This window comes from Ranitomeya variabilis, chromosome 7 (genome assembly GCF_051348905.1).
Source record: "Ranitomeya variabilis isolate aRanVar5 chromosome 7, aRanVar5.hap1, whole genome shotgun sequence".
Classification (NCBI taxonomy): Eukaryota; Metazoa; Chordata; class Amphibia; order Anura; family Dendrobatidae; genus Ranitomeya; species Ranitomeya variabilis.
The window spans coordinates 4,625,973-4,647,430 of record NC_135238.1 but is presented as its reverse complement, the minus strand read 5'-3'; the positions used below and the strand labels follow the sequence as shown (position 1 = coordinate 4,647,430).

At 51.1% G+C, this 21,458-nt stretch overlaps 1 protein-coding gene across 1 annotated transcript in view; it reads left to right on the top strand.

Annotated features, from left to right (window-relative positions):
* Window positions 1-2,563: 2,563 nt before the first annotated feature.
* The window catches only part of LOC143785053 (uncharacterized), a 30,829-nt gene continuing 11,934 nt past the window's right edge, over window positions 2,564-21,458 (top strand). Inside the window, exons 1-10 of the mRNA XM_077273714.1 lie at window positions 2,564-2,614; window positions 4,974-5,238; window positions 6,840-7,031; window positions 7,257-7,279; window positions 7,702-7,731; window positions 18,556-18,606; window positions 19,097-19,177; window positions 19,676-19,753; window positions 19,833-19,916; window positions 20,058-20,120. Of these exons, the coding sequence (XP_077129829.1) occupies window positions 4,980-5,238; window positions 6,840-7,031; window positions 7,257-7,279; window positions 7,702-7,731; window positions 18,556-18,606; window positions 19,097-19,177; window positions 19,676-19,753; window positions 19,833-19,916; window positions 20,058-20,120 (861 nt within the window). The 5' untranslated portion in view covers window positions 2,564-2,614; window positions 4,974-4,979. The remainder of the gene's footprint in view (window positions 2,615-4,973; window positions 5,239-6,839; window positions 7,032-7,256; window positions 7,280-7,701; window positions 7,732-18,555; window positions 18,607-19,096; window positions 19,178-19,675; window positions 19,754-19,832; window positions 19,917-20,057; window positions 20,121-21,458) is intronic.

The window sequence follows — 21,458 nt, the reverse complement described above, 5'->3', positions numbered from 1 at the left end:
AACTATGTAAAGGAGTTAATACAAGAGAAGATAGTATTCTGCTACAGATGGATCTGGATAAGTTGGAAACTTGGGCTGAAAGGTGGCAGATGAGGTTTAACAATGATAAATGTAAGGTTATACACATGGGAAGAAGGAATCAATATCACCATTACACACTGAACGGGAAACCACTGGGTAAATCTGACAGGGAGAAGGACTTGGGGATCCTAGTTAATGATAAACTTACCTGGAGCAGCCAGTGCCAGGCAGCAGCTGCCAAGGCAAACAGGATCATGGGGTGCATTAACAGAGGTCTGGATACACATGATGAGAGCATTATACTGCCTCTGTACAAATCCCTGGTTAGACCGCACATGGAGTACTGTGTCCAGTTTTGGGCACCGGTGCTCAGGAAGGATATAATGGAACTAGAGAGAGTACAAAGGAGGGCAACAAAATTAATAAAGCGGATGGGAGAACTACAATACCCAGATAGATTAGCGAAATTAGGATTATTTAGTCTAGAAAAAAGACGACTGAGGGGCGATCTAATAACCATGTATAAGTATATAAGGGGACAATACAAATATCTCGCTGAGGATCTGTTTATACCAAGGAAGGTGACGGGCACAAGGGGGCATTCTTTGCGTCTGGAGGAGAGAAGGTTTTTCCACCAACATAGAAGAGGATTCTTTACTGTTAGGGCAGTGAGAATCTGGAATTGCTTGCCTGAGGAGGTGGTGATGGCGAACTCAGTCGAGGGGTTCAAGAGAGGCCTGGATGTCTTCCTGGAGCAGAACAATATTGTATCATACAATTATTAGGTTCTATAGAAGGACGTAGATCTGGGGATTTATTATGATGGAATATAGGCTGAACTGGATGGACAAATGGCTTTTTTTGGCCTTACTAACTATGTTACTATGTTACTATGTTAGGACACACTAGGTGGCAGGGCTCTGTGAGGGGCAGGAGGACCCACTAGGTGGCAGGGCTCTGTGAGGGGCAGGAGGACACACTAGGTGGCAGGGCTCTGTGAGGGGCAGGAGGACACACTAGGTAGCAGGGCTCTGTGAGGGGCAGGAGGACCCACTAGGTGGCCGTGCTCTGTGAGGGGCAGGAGGACACACTAGGTGGCAGGGCTCTGTGAGGGGCAGGAGGACACACTAGGCGGCAGGGCTCTGTGAGGGGCAGGAGGACACACTAGGTGGCAGGGCTCTGTGAGGGGCAGGAGGACTCACTAGGTAGCAGGGCTCTGTGAGGGGCAGGAGGACTCACTAGGTGGCAGGGCTCTGTGAGGGGCAGGAGGACCCACTAGGTGGCCGTGCTCTGTGAGGGGCAGGAGGACCCACTAGGTGGCAGGGCTCTGTGAGGGGCAGGAGGACACACTAGGTGGCAGGGCACTGTGAGGGGCAGGAGGACACACTAGGCGGCAGGGCTCTGTGAGGGGCAGGAGGACACACTAGGTGGCAGGGCACTGTGAGGGGCAGGAGGACACACTAGGTGGCAGGGCTCTGTGAGGGGCAGGAGGACACACTAGGTGGCAGGGCTCTGTGAGGGGCAGGAGGACACACTAGGTGGCAGGGCTCTGTGAGGGGCAGGAGGACCCACTAGGTGGCCGTGCTCTGTGAGGGGCAGGAGGACCCACTAGGTGGCAGGGCTCTGTGAGGGGCAGGAGGACACACTAGGTGGCAGGGCACTGTGAGGGGCAGGAGGACACACTAGGCGGCAGGGCTCTGTGAGGGGCAGGAGGACACACTAGGTGGCAGGGCTCTGTGAGGGGCAGGAGGACACACTAGGCGGCAGGGCTCTGTGAGGGGCAGGAGGACACACTAGGTGGCAGGGCTGTGTGAGGGGCAGGAGGACTCACTAGGTGGCAGGGCTCTGTGAGGGGCAGGAGGACACACTAGGTAGCAGGGCTCTGTGAGGGGCAGGAGGACACACTAGGTAGCAGGGCTCTGTGAGGGGCAGGAGGACACACTAGGTGGCAGGGCTCTGTGAGGGGCAGGAGGACACACTAAGTGGCAGGGCTCTGTGAGGGGTAGGAGGACACACTAGGTGGCAGGGCTCTGTGAGGGGCAGGAGGACACACTAGGTGGCAGGGCTCTGTGAGGGGCAGGAGGACACACTAGGTGGCAGGGCTCTGTGAGGGGCAGTACGACACACTAGGCGGCAGGGCTCTGTGAGGGGCAGGAGGACACACTAGGTGGCAGGGCTCTGTGAGGGGCAGGAGGACACACTAGGTGGCAGGGCTCTGTGAGGGGCAGGAGGACACACTAGGTGGCAGGGCTCTGTGAGGGGCAGGAGGACACACTAGGTGGCAGGGCTCTGTGAGGGGCAGGGTGGAGAGTATGTGGTAGGGGAAGAATCTAGGGTCTCACAGGTTCTGAAGGCTGGAGGGGAAACATTAAGGGGAAAAATCAGCAGCATTTAATCCCTAACTCCACATTGTGCCCTGCACTGCGCTCCTATGTGCCCCCTCCTCACCTTCCTCACATAAGGAGGAGCATGGTGAAAGTGAAAGTCTGCGCCCCCGACCCTGCTGCTCTGAGGCCGCTGCTTTCACTTTCATTGTGAGAGATTCAGTTCAGTTCCAGGAAGGACGAGGAGCAGAGAGGAGCGAGAACCAGGGGTAACGGGGAAATGGGGGCTGTCAGGGGTCGTGTGTGATGTAATATGTGTGATGTGTGTAATATGTGTGATGTGTGTAATATGTGTGATGTGTGTAATATGTGTGATGTGAGCTGTGCAATGTGTGGGATTTAACCTGTATTATATATTCTGTGTGACGTCCGATCTGTACAGTTATATGTGCAGTGCTTTATGTGCAGTGCAAGGTGCGGTGTGTGCGCTATGTGTGCGGTGTGTTCAGTGTGAGATGTGTGCTATGTGTGATGTGCACTCTGTGGACTCAGTAGTATGTGTGTTACTTGCCTCATGTTATGTGTCAGGTCTGATGTGTGATTATTCCTCGGGCTGATTGCCGATTACTTTGGCGCCCCGCTCTGCTGTGAGTAGATAACTTATCAGTATCAGATTGAGAATTGCACTTTGTATCTTTGTCGTAGACATTTCCCAGCAACTGAAATATTGTATCAAAATCATTTAACATCAGTAGTAACAGCACCACCGGGGAGGGGCCTATAGCTCTGCAGCACTCCTCTATCTGGGAGGGGTCTATAGCTCTGCAGCACTCCTCTATCTGGGAGGGGTCTATAGCTCTGCAGCACTCCTCTATCTGGGAGGGGTCTATAGCTCTGCAGCACTCCTCTATCTGGGAGGGGTCTATAGCTCTGCAGCACTCCTCTATCTGGGAGGGGTCTATAGCTCTGCAGCACTCCTCTATCTGGGAGGGGTCTATAGCTCTGCAGCACTCCTCTATCTGGGAGGGGTCTATAGCTCTGCAGCACTCTATCTGGGAGGGGGCCTCTAGCTCTGCAGCACTCCTCTATCTGGGAGGGGTCTAGAGGGGTCTATAGCTCTGCAGCACTCCGCTATCTGGGAGGGGCCTCCAACTCTGCAGCGCTTCTCTATCTGGGAGGGGCCTCCAGCTCTGCAGCGCTCCTCTATCTGGGAGGGGCCTCCAGCTCTGCAGCGCTCCTCTATCTGGGAGGGGCCTCTAGCTCTGCAGCACTCCGCTATCTGGGAGGGGCCTCCAGCTCTGCGGCGCCCTTCTATCTGGGGGGGGGCCTCTAGCTCTGCAGCACTCCTCTATCTGGGAGGGGCCTCCAGCTCTGCAGCACTCCTCTATCTGGGAGGGGCCTCTAGCTATGCAGCACTCCTCTATCTGGGAGGGGCCTCTAGCTCTGCAGCACTCCGCTATCTGGGAGGGGCCTCCAGCTCTGCAGCGCCCCTCTATCTGGGAGGGGCCTCCAGCTCTGCAGCACTCCTCTATCTGGGAGGGGCCTCTAGCTCTGCAGCACTCCTCTATCTGGGAGGGGGCCTATAGCTCTGCAGCACTCCTCTATCTGGGAGGGGTCTATAACTCTGCAGCACTCCTCTATCTGAGAGGGGCCTCTAGCTCTGCAGCACTCCTCTATCTGGGGGGGGGGCTCTAGCTCTACAGCACTCCTCTATCTGGGAGGGGCCTCTAGCTCTGCAGCACTCCTCTATCTGGGAGGGGCCTCTAGCTCTGCAGCACTCCTCTATCTGGGGGGGCCTCTGGCTCTGCAGCACTTTATCTGGGAGGGGCCTCTAGCTCTGCAGCACTCCTCTATCTGGGAGGGGCCTCTAGCTCTGCAGCACTCCTCTATCTGGGGGGGCCTCTGGCTCTGCAGCACTTTATCTGGGAGGGGCCTCTAGCTCTGCAGCACTCCTCTATCTGGGAGAGGCCTCTAGCTCTGCAGCACTCCGCTATCTGGGAGGGGCCTCTAGCTCTGCAGCACTCCTCTATCTGGGAGGGGCCTCCAGCTCTGCAGCACTCCTCTATCTGGGAGGGGCCTCTAGCTCTGCAGCACTCCGCTATCTGGGAGGGGCCTCCAGCTCTGCAGCGCTTCTCTATCTGGGAGGGGCCTCCAGCTCTGCAGCGCTCCTCTATCTGGGAGGGGCCTCTAGCTCTGCAGCACTCCTCTATCTGGGAGGGGCCTATAGCTCTGCAGCACTCTATCTGGGAGGGGCCTTTAGCTCTGCAGTACTCCTCTATCTGGGAGGGGCCTATAGCTCTGCAGCACTCTATCTGGGAGGGGCCTCTAGCTCTGCAGCACTCCTCTATCTGGGAGGGGCCTATAGCTCTGCAGCACTCTATCTGGGAGGGGCCTTTAGCTCTGCAGCACTCCTCTATCTGGGAGGGGCCTATAGCTCTGCAGCACTCTATCTGGGAGGGGCCTCTAGCTCTGCAGCACTCCTCTATCTGGGAGGGGCCTTTAGCTCTGCAGCGCTCCTCTATCTTGGAGTTGCCTCTGCCTATGAATAAACCGCTAAATTTGCTGTAAAGACTGACACTGTGTCTGTGTTAACTCTCTCAGAATTCTTTTTGTTTTGATACTCAGCAGAACATCATGGTGGGCCGGCAGACTGTGCAGATATTTTCTCGATCTGGAGAAGTTGAGTACAGATGGTTGCTGGACGGCCTGAGAGAAGAGTGGACGGTGTCTGCATTCACCATCACCAACAGTAACAGCGGTGCCTTCTGTGATCAGATCTACAGATGTTCCTTCGCAATCCTCTACCACTCCCGAAACCGCGGGCGAGTCAACATCACCGACGTCACCGACTCTTTGTATGATGATGAAGTAAAGGCCATATCCGAGGGGCTGGGTAAGAGCATGGCAGCATACAGAGCAATGTCCAGTGTTCACAGAGGGGGCAGCCTCTTACCGGGAGACCTCTGCGGTGGAGAAGGTCCAGAAATTTCTGTGCCCCAGGGTCAGGATGAGTTTCAGAGGATTACTCAATGGTTCTTGATACAAAAGGAGCGTAACATGGCTGCTGTCACCCATACACAGTGCCTCAAATGTCTACAGGCCATGTGTGGTACTGCTGCACTTACTGTCATACCAGATATAAGGTGTAGACAGGAGACCACCCATCCTCTGTCCCCACTGTAAATGACAGACATCCCGAGCGTCCATTACTGGGTCCATAACCGAGTCCATTATTGGGTCCAGTATTAGGTCCATTACTGGGTCCATTATTGAGTCCCTTACTGGGTTAATTATTGGGTCCATTATTGAGTCCATTATTGGGTCCAATATTAGGTCCATTATTGGGTCCATTACTGGGTCAATTATCGGGTCTTTTACTGGGTTCATTATTGGGTCCATTACTGGGTCCATTATTGGGTCCAATGTTAGGTCCAACATTGGGTTCAATATTAGGTCCATTATTGGGTCCATTACTGGGTCAATTATCGGGTCTTTTACTGGGTTCATTATTGGGTCCATTACTGGGTCCATTATTGGGTCCAATATTAGGTCCAACATTGGGTTCAATATTAGGTCCATTATTGGGTCCATAACTGGGTCCATTATTGGGTCCATTATTAGGTCCATCACTGGGTCCATTATTGGGTCCTTTACTGGGTTCATTATTGGGTCCATTATTGGGTCCATTACTGGGTCCATTATCGGGTCCATTACTGGGTCCATTATCGGGTCCATTATTAGGTCCATCACTGGGTCCATTATTGGGTCTTTTACTGGGTTCATTATTGGGTCCATTACTGGGTCCATTATTGGGTCCAATATTAGGTCCAACATTGGGTCCAATATTCGGTCCATTATTGGGTCCATTACTGGGTCAATTATCGGGTCCATTATTGGGTCCATTACTGGGTCCATTATTGGGTCCATTACTGGGTCCATTATTGGGTCCATTACTGGATCCATTTTTGGGTCCAATATTAGGTCCATTATTGGGTCCATTACTGGGTCAATCATCGGGTCCATTATTGGGTCCATTACTGGGTCCATTATTGGGTCCATTATTGGGCCCAATATTAGGGGACAGCCTCTTACCGGGAGACCTCTGTGGTGGAGAAGGTCCAGAAACAATTTTCTGTGCCCCAGGGTCAGGATGAGTTTCAGAGGATTCCTCAATGGTTCTTGATACAAAAGGAGCGTAACATGGCTGATGTCACCCATGCACAGTGCCTCAAATGTCTACAGGCCATGTGTGGCACTGCTGCATTTACTGTCATACCAGATATAAGGTGTAGACAGGGGACCACCCATCCTCTACCCCCACTCTAAACGACAGACATCCCGAGCGTCCATTGCTGGGTCCATAACTGAGTCCATTACTGGTCCAATATTAGGTTCATTATTGGGTCCATTCCTGGGTCCATTATTGGGTCCATTACTGGGTCCATTACAGGGTCCATTATTGGGTCCATTACTGGGTCGATCTATGTATTACAGGTAAAGAGAGGCTGATCGTTGTTATTGATGACCTGGATGACAGCAGCGAGAAGGCAAAGGATCGGATCCTGACACATCAGCACAGTCTGAAGATCCGAACCCAAGAGATCTTCTTGGTCACCACCCAAGAAAAGACAAATCATGAACTGCTGCAACGCAAAATGGCAAATATCAAAAGCATCATCGCTAACAGTAGGTTACTAATCTAACAGGGGGCAGGGCTGACAACCTCTCACACGTGTATTCAGGCTGGTTGTCAGCAGTAATAGATAATGAGCTGGCAGTACACTATAGGTGCTTGTTATGGATCATGTACCTGGTGGTATCAGTGAGGTGTGTGGGTGGTCTAATATGGGCTTCTATGCATAATAGGGGTTATCATGAGACATGTAATAATCACGTCCTCTCTTATTACAGGTATGAGACCATCGCGCATAAACGTGAGTACTAATCACACATCACCCCTGTTATATTAGTATAAAGCTGCTAGAGCTACACAGTGAATATAAGACATTGGGGAGAGGAGGGGGATGAAGCTGCAGCTTCTCTTTCTCGGCCTTTGCTGGGTGCAGCAGTACATGTCATCAGACTCATCGTACAGTGAGATACTGTAGTAGGCGGGGCAGTATGGGGAGACATCATTGGCTCAGAGCAGGCAGCACAGCGCTGACATAATGATGACCCCGCCCACTCAGCAGGCACAGGAAGAGAGAGAGACTGTGCAGGAGCAGGAACAGCAGAGGGAAGTGAGACCGCAGATCTGCAGGAGCAACGTCTGACCCACATCTACAGGAGCAGGAGGGAGATGTTTCTCCTGTTATTATACATGAGCATTAACTGGAATATTTTCTCCTATTTCCAGGATGACGCCTCTTTCAATGTCCCCATACAGGTGAGTGGTCTCTTATAGACGTTCCACTGTCAACCATTCATTAATCATGAAATATTGTAATATTGCGTGTAATAAGTAAAGAAGCGACAGAAGGATCGTTACTCAAAGATAATGTTGAGAATCGGGAGGGGCCTCTAGCTCTGCAGCACTCTATGTGGGAGGGGCCTATAGCTCTGCAGCACTCTATCTGGGAGGGGCCTATAGCTCTGCAGCGCTCTATCTGAGAGAGGCCAATAGCTCTGCAGCACTCCTCTATCTGGGAGGGGCCTCTAGCTCTACAGCGCTCCTCTATCTGGGAGGGGCTTCTAGCTCTGCAGCACTCTATCTGGGAGGGGCTTCTAGCTCTGCAGCGCTCCTCTATCTGGGAGGGGCTTCTAGCTCTGCAGCGCTCCTCTATCTGAGAGGGGCTTCTAGCTCTGCAGCACTCTATCAGGGAGGGGCTTCTAGCTCTGCAGCGCTCCTCTATCTGGGAGGGGCCTCTAGCTCTACAGCGCTCCTCTATCTGGGAGGGGCTTCTAGCTCTGCAGCACTCCTCTATCTGGGAGGGGCTTCTAGCTCTGCAGCGCTCCTCTATCTGGGAGGGGCTTCTAGCTCTGCAGCGCTCCTCTGTCATGATCTCAATGGCAAGAGAACATAGCATAAGCATATATAGGAACTAGCTCTTGGAAGATGGGAACTGAGCTGACCATGAACTAAACCTAACGCACAACTAGCAGTGGCCGGGTAGCATGCCTACGTTGATTCTAGATGCCCAGCACCAGCCGGAGGACTAAATAATGCTAGCAGAGGAAAATATTAGTCCTAGCTCACCTCTAGAGAAATACCCCAAAAGGAGACAGAGGCCCCCCACATGTATTGGCGGTGAATTAAGATGAAATAACAAACGTAGTATGAAAATAGGTTTAGCAAATTTGAGGTCCACTTACTACATAGCAGAAGACAGAAAGGACACTTTCATGGTCAGCTGAAAACCCTATCAAAACACCATCCAGGAATTACTTTAAAACTCTGGCATTAACTCATAACACCAGAGTGGCAATTCCTGTTCACAAGAGCTTTCCAGACACAGTAACGAAACTACAGCTGTGAACTGGAACAAAAATGCAAAAACAAACATGGACAAGAGTCCAACTTATCTAGTAGTTGTCTAGGAGCAGGAACAAGCACAGAGAGGCTTCTGATAACATTGTTGACCGGCAAGCAACTAACAGAGCAGCAAGGTTATATAGCGACTCCCACATCTTGATGGGAACAGGTGAACAGAGAAGATGAAGACACAGTTCAATTCCACCAGTAGCCACCGGGGGAGCCCAGAATCCAAATTCACAACAGTACCCCCCCCTCAAGGAGGGGGCACCGAACCCTCACCAGAACCACCAGGGCGATCAGGATGGGCCCTATGAAAGGCACGAACCAGATCAGAGGCATGAACATCAGATGCATTCACCCAAGAATTATCCTCCTGGCCGTATCCCTTCCACTTGACCAGATACTGGAGTCTCCGTCTGGAAACACGAGAGTCTAAGATTTTCTCCACAACGTACTCCAACTCACCCTCAACCAACACCGGAGCAGGAGGCTCAACGGAAGGCACAACCGGTACCTCATACCTGCGCAATAATGACCGATGAAAAACGTTATGAATAGAAAAGGATGCAGGGAGGTCCAAACGGAAGGAAACAGGGTTAAGAATCTCCAATATCTTATACGGGCCGATGAACCGAGGCTTAAACTTAGGAGAAGAGACCCTCATAGGGACAAAACGAGAAGACAACCACACCAAATCCCCAACACAAAGCCGAGGACCAACACGACGGTGGCGGTTGGCAAAAAGCTGAGTCTTCTCCTGGGACAACCTCAAATTGTCCACCACCTGCCCCCAGATCTGATGCAATCTCTCCACCACAGCATCCACTCCAGGACAATCCGAAGATTCCACCTGACCAGAGGAAAATCGAGGATGAAACCCCGAATTACAGAAAAACGGGGACACCAAAGTGGCAGAGCTGGCCCGATTATTGAGAGCAAACTCTGCCAATGGCAAAAAAGCAACCCAATCATCCTGGTCAGCAGACACAAAACACCTCAGATATGTCTCCAGGGTCTGATTAGTCCGCTCGGTCTGGCCATTCGTCTGAGGATGGAAAGCGGACGAAAAAGATAAATCTATGCCCATCCTAGCACAGAATGCCCGCCAAAATCTAGACACGAATTGGGTCCCTCTGTCAGAAATGATATTCTCAGGAATACCATGCAAACGAACAACATTTTGAAAAAACAGAGGAACCAACTCGGAAGAAGAAGGCAACTTGGGCAGAGGAACCAAATGGACCATCTTAGAGAAACGGTCACACACCACCCAGATGACAGACATCTTCTGAGAAACAGGCAGATCTGAAATAAAATCCATCGAGATGTGCGTCCAAGGCCTCTTAGGAATAGGCAAGGGCAACAATAATCCACTAGCCCGAGAGCAACAAGGCTTGGCCCGAGCACAAACGTCACAAGACTGCACAAAGCCTCGCACATCTCGTGACAGGGAAGGCCACCAGAAGGACCTTGCCACCAAATCCCTGGTACCAAAAATGCCAGGATGACCTGCCAACGCAGAAGAATGAACCTCCGAGATGACTCTACTGGTCCAATCATCAGGAACAAACAGTTTATCAGGTGGGCAACGATCCGGTCTATCTGCCTGAAACTCCTGCAAGGCCCGCCGCAGGTCTGGAGAAACGGCTGACAATACCACTCCATCCTTAAGGATACCTGTGGGCCAGAGTTACCAGGCGAGTCAGGCTCAAAACTCCTAGAAAGGGCATCCGCCTTAACATTCTTAGAACCCGGTAGGTATGACACCACAAAATTAAACCGAGAGAAAAATAATGACCAGCGCGCCTGTCTAGGATTCAGGCGCCTGGCGGTCTCAAGATAAATCAAGTTTTTGTGGTCAGTCAATACCACCACCTGATGTCTGGCCCCCTCAAGCCAATGGCGCCACTCCTTAAAAGCCCACTTCATGGCCAAAAGCTCCCGATTCCCAACATCATAATTCCGCTCAGCGGGCGAAAATTTACGGGAAAAGAAGGCACAAGGCCTCATCACGGAGCAGTCAGAACTTTTCTGCGACAACACTGCCCCAGCTCCGATCTCAGAAGCGTCGACCTCAACCTGAAAAGGTAGAGCAACATCAGGCTGACGCAACACAGGGGCAGAGGAAAAACGGCGCTTAAGCTCCCGAAAGGCCTCCACAGCATCAGGGGACCAATCAGCAACATCAGCACCCTTCTTAGTCAAATCGGTCAATGGCTTAGCAATATCCGAAAAACCAGCAATAAATCGACGATAAAAGTTAGCAAAGCCCAAAAATTTCTGAAGACTCTTAAGAGAAGAGGGCTGCGTCCAATCACAAATAGCTTGAACCTTGACAGGATCCATTTCAATGGAAGAGGGAGAAAAAATATATCCCAAAAAGGAAATCCTCTGTACCCCAAAAACACACTTAGAACCCTTCACACACAAAGAATTAGACCGCAAAACCTGGAAAACCCTCCTGACTTGCTGGACATGAGAGTCCCAGTCATCCGAAAAAATCAGAATATCATCCAGATACACAATCATAAATTTATCCAAATAATCGCGAAAAATATCATGCATAAAGGACTGGAAAACTGACGGAGCATTTGAAAGACCAAAAGGCATCACTAAATACTCAAAGTGGCCCTCGGGCGTATTAAATGCGGTTTTCCACTCATCCCCCTGCCTGATTCGCACCAAATTATACGCCCCACGAAGGTCAATCTTAGAGAACCACTTGGCCCCCTTTATGCGAGCAAACAAATCAGTCAGCAACGGCAAAGGGTATTGATATTTAACAGTGATTTTATTCAAAAGCCGATAATCAATACATGGTCTCAAAGAGCCGTCTTTTTTTGACACAAAGAAAAAACCGGCTCCTAAGGGAGATGACGATGGACGAATATGTCCCTTTTCCAAGGACTCCTTTATATATTCTCGCATAGCAGCATGTTCAGGCACAGACAGATTAAATAAACGACCCTTTGGGTATTTACTACCCGGGATTAAATCTATGGCACAATCGCACTCTCGGTGCGGAGGTAATGAACCAAGCTTGGATTCTTCAAAGACGTCACGATAGTCAGACAGGAACTCAGGAATTTCAGAGGGAATGGATGATGAAATGGAAACCACAGGTACATCCCAATGAGCCCCCTTACATCCCCAGCTCAACACAGACATAGCTCTCCAGTCAAGGACTGGGTTGTGAGATTGCAGCCAAGGCAATCCTAGCACCAAATCATCATGTAGATTATACAGCACCAGAAAGCGAATAATCTCCTGGTGATCCGGATTAATACGCATAGTTACTTGTGTCCAGTATTGTGGTTTATTATTAGCCAATGGGGTGGAGTCAATCCCCTTCAGAGGAATAAGAGTCTCCAAAGGCTCTAAATCATACCCACAGCGTTTGGCAAAGGACCAATCCATAAGACTCAAAGCGGCGCCAGAGTCGACATAGGCGTCCGTGGTAATAGATGACAAAGAGCAAATCAGGGTCACAGATAGGATAAACTTAGATGGTAAGGTGCAAATGGAAACAGATTTATCAAGCTTTTTAGTGCGCTTAGAGCATGCTGATATAACATGAGTAGAATCACCACAATAGAAACACAACCCATTTTTCCGTCTAAAATTCTGCCGCTCGCTTCGGGACAGAATTCTATCACACTGCATACTCTCTGGCGACTTCTCAGTGGACACCGCCAGATGGTGCACTGGTTTGCGCTCCCGCAAACGCCTATCGATCTGAATAGCCATTGTCATGGACTCATTCAGACCCGCAGGCACAGGGAACCCCACCATAACATCCTTAATGGCATCAGAGAGACCCTCTCTGAAAGTCGCCGCCAGGGCGCACTCATTCCACTGAGTAAGCACAGACCATTTACGGAATTTTTGGCAGTAAATTTCCGCTTCATCTTGCCCCTGAGATAGGGACATCAAAGTTTTTTCTGCCTGAAGCTCCAAATGAGGTTCGTCATAAAGCAACCCCAAGGCCAGAAAAAACGCATCCACATTGAGCAACGCAGGATCCCCTGGTGTCAATGAAAAAGCCCAGTCTTGAGGGTCGCCCCGGAGCAAGGAAATCACAATCCTGACCTGCTGTGCAGGGTCTCCGGCAGAGCGAGATTTCAGGGACAAAAATAATTTGCAATTATTTCGAAAATTCTGAAACCCAGATCTATTCCCCGAGAAAAATTCCGGCAAAGGAATTCTCGGCTCAGATACAGGTGCATGACAAACAAAATCTTGCAAATTTTGTACCTTCGTGGCGAGATTATTCAAACCTGCAGTTACACTCTGAAGATCCATTACAAACAGGTGGACACAGAGCCATTCAAAGATTAGAAGGAGAGAAAAAAAAAAAAAAAAATTCAGCAGACTACTTATTTCTCTCCTTTCTCAGCCAAGGATTTTAACCCTTTAGTGGGCCGGTCAAACTGTCATGATCTCAATGGCAAGAGAACATAGCATAAGCATATATAGGAACTAGCTCTTGGAAGATGGGAACTGAGCTGACCATGAACTAAACCTAACGCACAACTAGCAGTGGCCGGGTAGCATGCCTACGTTGATTCTAGATGCCCAGCACCAGCCGGAGGACTAAATAATGCTAGCAGAGGAAAATATCAGTCCTAGCTCACCTCTAGAGAAATACCCCGAAAGGAGACAGAGGCCCCCCACATGTATTGGCGGTGAATTAAGATGAAATAACAAACGTAGTATGAAAATAGGTTTAGCAAATTTGAGGTCCACTTACTACATAGCAGAAGACAGAAAGGACACTTTCATGGTCAGCTGAAAACCCTATCAAAACACCATCCAGGAATTACTTTAAAACTCTGGCATTAACTCATAACACCAGAGTGGCAATTCCTGTTCACAAGAGCTTTCCAGACACAGTAACGAAACTACAGCTGTGAACTGGAACAAAAATGCAAAAACAAACATGGACAAGAGTCCAACTTATCTAGTAGTTGTCTAGGAGCAGGAACAAGCACAGAGAGGCTTCTGATAACATTGTTGACCGGCAAGCAACTAACAGAGCAGCAAGGTTATATAGCGACTCCCACATCTTGATGGGAACAGGTGAACAGAGAAGATGAAAACACCAGTTCAATTCCACCAGTAGCCACCGGGGGAGCCCAGAATCCAAATTCACAACACTCCTCTATCTGAGAGGGGCTTCTAGCTCTGCAGCACTCTATCTGGGAGGGGCTTCTAGCTCTGCAGCGCTCCTCTATCTGGGAGGGGCTTCTAGCTCTGCAGCGCTCCTCTATCTGGGAGGGGCCTCTAGCTCTGCAGCACTCCTCTATCTGGGAGGGGCTTCTAGCTCTGCAGCGCTCCTCTATCTGAGAGGGGCTTCTAGCTCTGCAGCACTCCTCTATCTGGGAGGGGCTTCTAGCTCTGCAGCGCTCCTCTATCTGGGAGGGGCTTCTAGCTCTACAGCGCTCCTCTATCTGGGAGGGGCTTCTAGCTCTGCAGCGCTCCTCTATCTGGGAGGGGCTTCTAGCTCTGCAGCGCTCCTCTATCTGGGAGGGGCCTCTAGCTCTGCAGCACTCCTCTATCTGGGAGGGGCCTATAGCTCTGCAACACTCCTTTATCTGGGAGGGGCCTATAGCTCTGCAACACTCCTTTATCTGGGAGGGCCTCTAGCTCTGCAGCACTCCTCTATCTGGGAGGGGCCTCTTGCTCTGCAGCACTCCTCTATTTGGGAGGGGCCTATAGCTCTGCAGCACTCCTCTATCTGGGAGGGGCCTCTTGCTCTGCAGCACTCCTCTATTTGGGAGGGGCCTATAGCTCTGCAGCGCTCCTCTATCTGGGAGGGGCTTCTAGCTCTGCAGCGCTCCTCTATCTGGGAGGTGCCTATAGCTCTGCAGCACTCCTCTATCTGGGAGGGGTGTTGTGAATTTGCTTTTTGCTCCCTCTAGTGGTTACTAGTTTTTTTTGACTCTGGTTTTTCTGTCATTCCTTTTATCCGCACCTGGGTCGTTAGTTAGGGGTGTTGCTATATAAGCTCCCTAGACCTTCAGTTCAATGCCTGGCAACGTAGTTATCAGAGCTAGTCTGCTGTGCTCTTGTCTACTGATCCTGGTTCCAGTTATATCAGCTAAGTCTGCCTTTTGCTTTTTGCTATTTGTTTTGGTTTTGTATTTTTGTCCAGCTTGTTCCAAATCTATATCCTGACCTTTGCTGGAAGCTCTAGGGGGCTGGTGTTCTCCCCCCGGACCGTTAGACGGTTCGGGGGTTCTTGAATTTCCAGTGTGGATTTTGATAGGGTTTTTGTTGACCATATAAGTTACCTTTCTTTATTCTGCTATCAGTAAGCGGGCCTCTCTGTGCTAAACCTGGTTCATTTCTGTGTTTGTCATTTCCTCTTACCTCACCGTTATTATTTGTGGGGGGCTTCTATCCAGCTTTGGGGTCCCCTTCTCTGGAGGCAAGAAAGGTCTTTTGTTTTCCTCTACTAGGGGTAGCTAGATTCTCCGGCTGGAGCGTGTCATCTAGAATCAACGTAGGAATGATCCCCGGCTACTTCTAGTGTTGGCGTTAGGAGTAGATATATGGTCAACCCAGTTACCACTGCCCTATGAGCTGGATTTTTGTATTCTGCAGACTTCCACGTACCTCTGAGACCCTCGCCATTGGGGTCATAACAGAGGGGCCTATAGCTCTGCAACACTCCTTTATCTGGGAGGGCCTCTAGCTCTGCAGCACTCCTCTATCTGGGAGGGGCCTCTTGCTCTGCAGCACTCCTCTATTTGGGAGGGGCCTATAGCTCTGCAGCACTCCTCTATCTGGGAGGGGCCTATAGCTCTGCAGCACTCCTCTATCTGGGAGGGGCCTCTTGCTCTGCAGCACTCCTCTATCTGGGAGGGGCCTATAGCTCTGCAGCACTCCTCTATCTGGGAGGGGCCTATAGCTCTGCAACACTCCTCTATCTGGGAGGGGCCTATAGCTCTGCAGCACTCCTCTATCTAGGAGGGGCCTATAGCTCTGCAGCACTCCTCTATCTGGGAGGGGCCTCTAGCTCTGCGGCACTCCTCTATCTGGGAGGGGCCTATAGCTCTGCAGCACTCCTCTATCTGGGAGGGGCCTCTAGCTCTGCGGCACTCCTCTATCTGGGAGGGGCCTCTAGCTCTGCAGCACTCCTCTATCTGGGAGGGGCCTATAGCTCTGCAGCACTCCTCTATCTGGGAGGGGCCTATAGCTCTGCAGCACTCCTCTATCTGGGAGGGGCCTATAGCTCTGCAGCACTCCTCTATCTGGGAGGGGCCTCCAGCTCTGCAGCACTCCTCTATCTGGGAGGGACCTCTAGCTCTGCGGCACTCCTCTATCTTGGTGAAAACTCTAGTTCTACAGCACTCCTCTATCTGGGAGGGGCCTTTTTCTCTGCAGCACTCCTCTATCTGGGAGGGGTTTCTAGCTCTGCAGCACTCCTCTATCTGGGAGGGGCTTCTAGCTCTGCAGCGCTCCTCTATCTGAGAGGGGCTTCTAGCTCTGCAGCACTCCTCTATCTGGGAGGGGCTTCTAGCTCTGCAGCGCTCCTCTATCTGGGAGGGGCTTCTAGCTCTGCAGCGCTCCTCTATCTGGGAGGGGCTTCTAGCTCTGCAGCGCTCCTCTATCTGGGAGGGGCCTCTAGCTCTGCAGCACTCCTCTATCTGGGAGGTGCCTATAGCTCTGCAGCACTCCTCTATCTGGGAGGGGCCTATAGCTCTGCAACACTCCTTTATCTGGGAGGGCCTCTAGCTCTGCAGCACTCCTCTATCTGGGAGGGGCCTCTTGCTCTGCAGCACTCCTCTATTTGGGAGGGGCCTATAGCTCTGCAGCACTCCTCTATCTGGGAGGGGCCTATAGCTCTGCAGCACTCCTCTATCTGGGAGGGGCCTCTTGCTCTGCAGCACTCTATCTGGGAGGGGCCTATAGCTCTGCAGCACTCCTCTATCTGGGAGGGGCCTATAGCTCTGCAACACTCCTCTATCTGGGAGGGGCCTATAGCTCTGCAACACTCCTCTATCTGGGAGGGGCCTCTTGCTCTGCAGCACTCCTCTATCTGGGAGGGGCCTATAGCTCTGCAGCACTCCTCTATCTGGGAGGGGCCTATAGCTCTGCAACACTCCTCTATCTGGGAGGGGCCTATAGCTCTGCAGCACTCCTCTATCTAGGAGGGGCCTATAGCTCTGCAGCACTCCTCTATCTGGGAGGGGCCTCTAGCTCTGCGGCACTCCTCTATCTGGGAGGGGCCTATAGCTCTGCAGCACTCCTCTATCTGGGAGGGGCCTCTAGCTCTGCGGCACTCCTCTATCTGGGAGGGGCCTATAGCTCTGCAGCACTCCTCTATCTGGGAGGGGCCTCTAGCTCTGCGGCACTCCTCTATCTGGGAGGGGCCTATAGCTCTGCAGCACTCCTCTATCTGGGAGGGGCCTCTTGCTCTGCAGCACTCCTCTATCTGGGAGGGGCCTATAGCTCTGCAGCACTCCTCTATCTGGGAGGGGCCTATAGCTCTGCAACACTCCTCTATCTGGGAGGGGCCTATAGCTCTGCAGCACTCCTCTATCTAGGAGGGGCCTATAGCTCTGCAGCACTCCTCTATCTGGGAGGGGCCTCTAGCTCTGCGGCACTCCTCTATCTGGGAGGGGCCTATAGCTCTGCAGCACTCCTCTATCTGGGAGGGGCCTCTAGCTCTGCGGCACTCCTCTATCTGGGAGGGGCCTATAGCTCTGCAGCACTCCTCTATCTGGGAGGGGCCTCTAGCTCTGCGGCACTCCTCTATCTGGGAGGGGCCTCTAGCTCTGCAGCACTCCTCTATCTGGGAGGGGCCTATAGCTCTGCAGCACTCCTCTATCTGGGAGGGGCCTATAGCTCTGCAGCACTCCTCTATCTGGGAGGGGCCTATAGCTCTGCAGCACTCCTCTATCTGGGAGGGGCCTCCAGCTCTGCAGCACTCCTCTATCTGGGAGGGGCCTCTAGCTCTGCGGCACTCCTCTATCTTGGTGAAAACTCTAGTTCTACAGCACTCCTCTATCTGGGAGGGGCCTTTTTCTCTGCAGCACTCCTCTATCTGGGAGGGGTTTCTAGCTCTGCAGCACTCCTCTATCTGGGAGGGGCCTCTAGCTCTGCAGCGCTCCTCTATGTAGGAGGGGCCTCTAGCTCTGCTGCACTCCTCTATCTGGGAGGGGCCTCTAGCTCTGCAGCGCTCCTCTATGTAGGAGGGGCCTCTAGCTCTGCTGCACTCCTCTATCTGGGAGGGGCCTCTAGCTCTGTAGGACTCCTCCATCGTGGTGAGAACTCTAGTTCTGGAGTAATCCTCTATCTGGGTGGGGCCTCTGCCTCTGAAGATTGATGGGGATTGACGTTGGCTAGTGATGACGATGGTGATGACTGATGTTGATTATATATTGTAGTCTCGGCTAAATGATTCTATATTGACCCCAGCTGATTATTTTTTTCCACATTTGGTGGACCTGTTGGACCAGATGTTTGTCCTCTGAGCTCTTTGCCATGGTTGCCTTCAGATTATGTAATCATTAGAGTAGAAGTTTTCAGCCTACTTCCTCCTATATCTGGACCATATAGTTACAGCCAGATTCTGCTGCGGTGGTCCTCCGGTCACTCCTGCTCTGCAGTGCGCTCAGACCTTTCCCCGCACTCTCTTCTGATTTCCGCTCTCCTTGTCTATCAGTTCCAGCCGTATATACAGTATATTTGCTTAGAACTAAATCTCCTTCTTTTGATTACATGCAGAGTACAGAAGAAGGTCGTCCTAGGAAGACGGGCCAGCCCGGGGCTCATGAGGTCTCTGCTTATTATTTGTTGGGATCCTGAATATTAGATCCACCTCAGTCTCACAGTCATGAATGATAACATGGAAGGTTTGATGCATCGCGCTGGGGTGGTGGTTCCTCCATGGTTTGTGGATGATCCCAGCTCCATGTCCATGCACCGCTCTGGCCTGTGACCTAGCGCACCATCATCCCCCATTTCTCACATGTATTAGTGGCCCCTGTACAGTGGACGACACATCCATCAGGTCTCCTTATAATGAGGAGACTCCATGAAATGATGGAAAGTCTCCTGGTGACATTGGATCCTCCATATCTGCACCAGTGGTCTAATATTGGCCGGTCTTCTGGATGTCTCTCCGAGCAGGGAGTTGGGGTTAGCTTAATTGTCCGTCTAGGACACATCACCAGGATGGAGCAGAGTGGGGGGCTGTAACCTGAGCGCTCAGTCTACACTCCACCCCTAGTACATACTGTATGTAACGTGACTGCTCTGTTTTCAGGGGCCCGTGAGGAAGCTTGTGGTATCGGCGCTATCGATTCTCACTTTCTGGAACACATACCACGATCCAAGCCAGAGAAATGTAAGTTATTGTAAGAAGAAGCCGAAATTCTGTGTCTAATTCAGGGAAAGTGTCACAAATGTGGAGAAACTATGGATTGAAGTGAGAATGTGCAGTGAATGTCACGTGTCACCTCCTCAACGCTCCCAATCATTAGCAGAATGGAAATACAGAAATTATGGTCCTCCATCACTGCGCGGACACCAGAGGGGGAGGCTGCCCATAATACATGACTGGTAGCCCACCCAGGAATGTGATAGCTTCTCCCATGGTAGATCTGTAGGTGCATGAACACACTGGAGGACTCGTATCTATCGGGCCCCGCAGTCACCAGGGCCACGTGTTACTACGACCTCGCCATCCCTTATATCTACGTCTCAGGATCCTGGCCACCAAATGTAGTAAGGTCCTGCAGCAGTTTATGGGATACAGCGCAGGGGTACAAGCCAGGGGGTGACATATTTATGGCTGTAATTCTCCTTGCCTTCCACCATCACACTGGGTTGTTCTTCCTGGCAGGGTCTTCTCCTGATGCTCTGGACAGCACTGACAGTGAGGGTGCTTATTATCCCTGTATCTAAGCCCGTGATACCACTGGTGAGTACCGGTGACCGTCCTGTACTAGCGATGGTGATAATGTGACATCAGGTGCCGGTAACGTCTTCTTCTGTCGCAGGGCTCCTGGGCATGCTTCCTTCTGTCCTCCGCCATGACGATGATCTCCATCTATGACACGTGCCAAAGACCCAGCGCTCCCAATGTGAGTGATGCCATTATACTACGGCTCATTATAACCATGTCAGCGTCGTCCTCTCCGGCGTTATCTGGCTGGAGTGTAATAACCACATGACGTCGTACTTCTCTGTATCGGACATGACGCGGACCTTACATTGACTCTTAGGTAACCGGCAGCGTGCTGTGGATTATATCCTGCTACCGATATTTCCTGCCCAGAAGTCAGTCAGTAAGTAAATGTATACATATCTATTAACCCACTAGATTATGTGTACAGTGCTCCTCTCTATAGTGTACAGTGCTCCTCTCTATAGTATGAAGTGCTCCTTACTATAGTATGAAGTGCTCCTTACTATAGTGTACAGTGCTCCTCTCTACAGTGTACAGTGCTCCTCTCTATAGTGTACAGTGCTCCTCTCTACAGTGTACAGTGCTCCTCTCTATAGTATGAAGTGCTCCTCTCTATAGTATGAAGTGCTCCTCTCTATAGTGTACAGTGCTCCTCTCTATAGTGCACAGTGCTCCTCTCTACAGTGTACAATGCTCCTCTCTATAGTATGAAGTGCTCCTCTCTATAGTGTACAGTGCTCCTCTATAGTGTACAGTGCTCCTCTCTACAGTGTACAGTGCTCCTCTCTACAGTGTACAGTGCTCCTCTCTATAGTGTACAGTGCTCCTCTCTACAGTGTACAATGCTCCTCTCTATAGTATGAAGTGCTCCTCTCTATAGTGTACAGTGCTCCTCTATAGTGTACAGTGCTCCTCTCTACAGTGTACAGTGCTCCTCTCTACAGTGTACAGTGCTCCTCTCTATAGTGTACAGTGCTCCTCTCTACAGTGTACAATGCTCCTCTCTATAGTATGAAGTGCTCCTCTCTATAGTGTACAGTGCTCCTCTATAGTGTACAGTGCTCCTCTCTACAGTGTACAGTGCTCCTCTCTATAGTGCACAGTGCTCCTCTATAGTGTACAGTGCTCCTCTCTACAGTGTACAGTGCTCCTCTCTACAGTGTACAGTGCTCCTCTCTATAGTGTACAGTGCTCCTCTCTACAGTGTACAATGCTCCTCTCTATAGTATGAAGTGCTCCTCTCTATAGTGTACAGTGCTCCTCTATAGTGTACAGTGCTCCTCTCTACAGTGTACAGTGCTCCTCTCTATAGTGTACAGTGCTCCTCTCTACAGTGTACAATGCTCCTCTCTATAGTATGAAGTGCTCCTCTCTATAGTGTACAGTGCTCCTCTATAGTGTACAGTGCTCCTCTCTACAGTGTACAGTGCTCCTCTCTATAGTGTACAGTGCTCCTCTCTACAGTGTACAGTGCTCCTCTCTATAGTGTATAGTGCTCCTCTCTATAGTGTATAGTGCTCCTCTATATAGTGCACAGTGCTCCTCTCTACAGTGTACAGTGCTCCTCTCTACAGTGTACAGTGCTGCTCTCTATAGTGTACAGTCAGGGCCGGACTGGGACTAAAATTCAGCCCTGGCATTTGAAGTGACACAGGCCCACTTGCAGGGCCGGACTGGGACTAAAATTCAGCCCTGGCATTTGAAGTTACACAGGCCC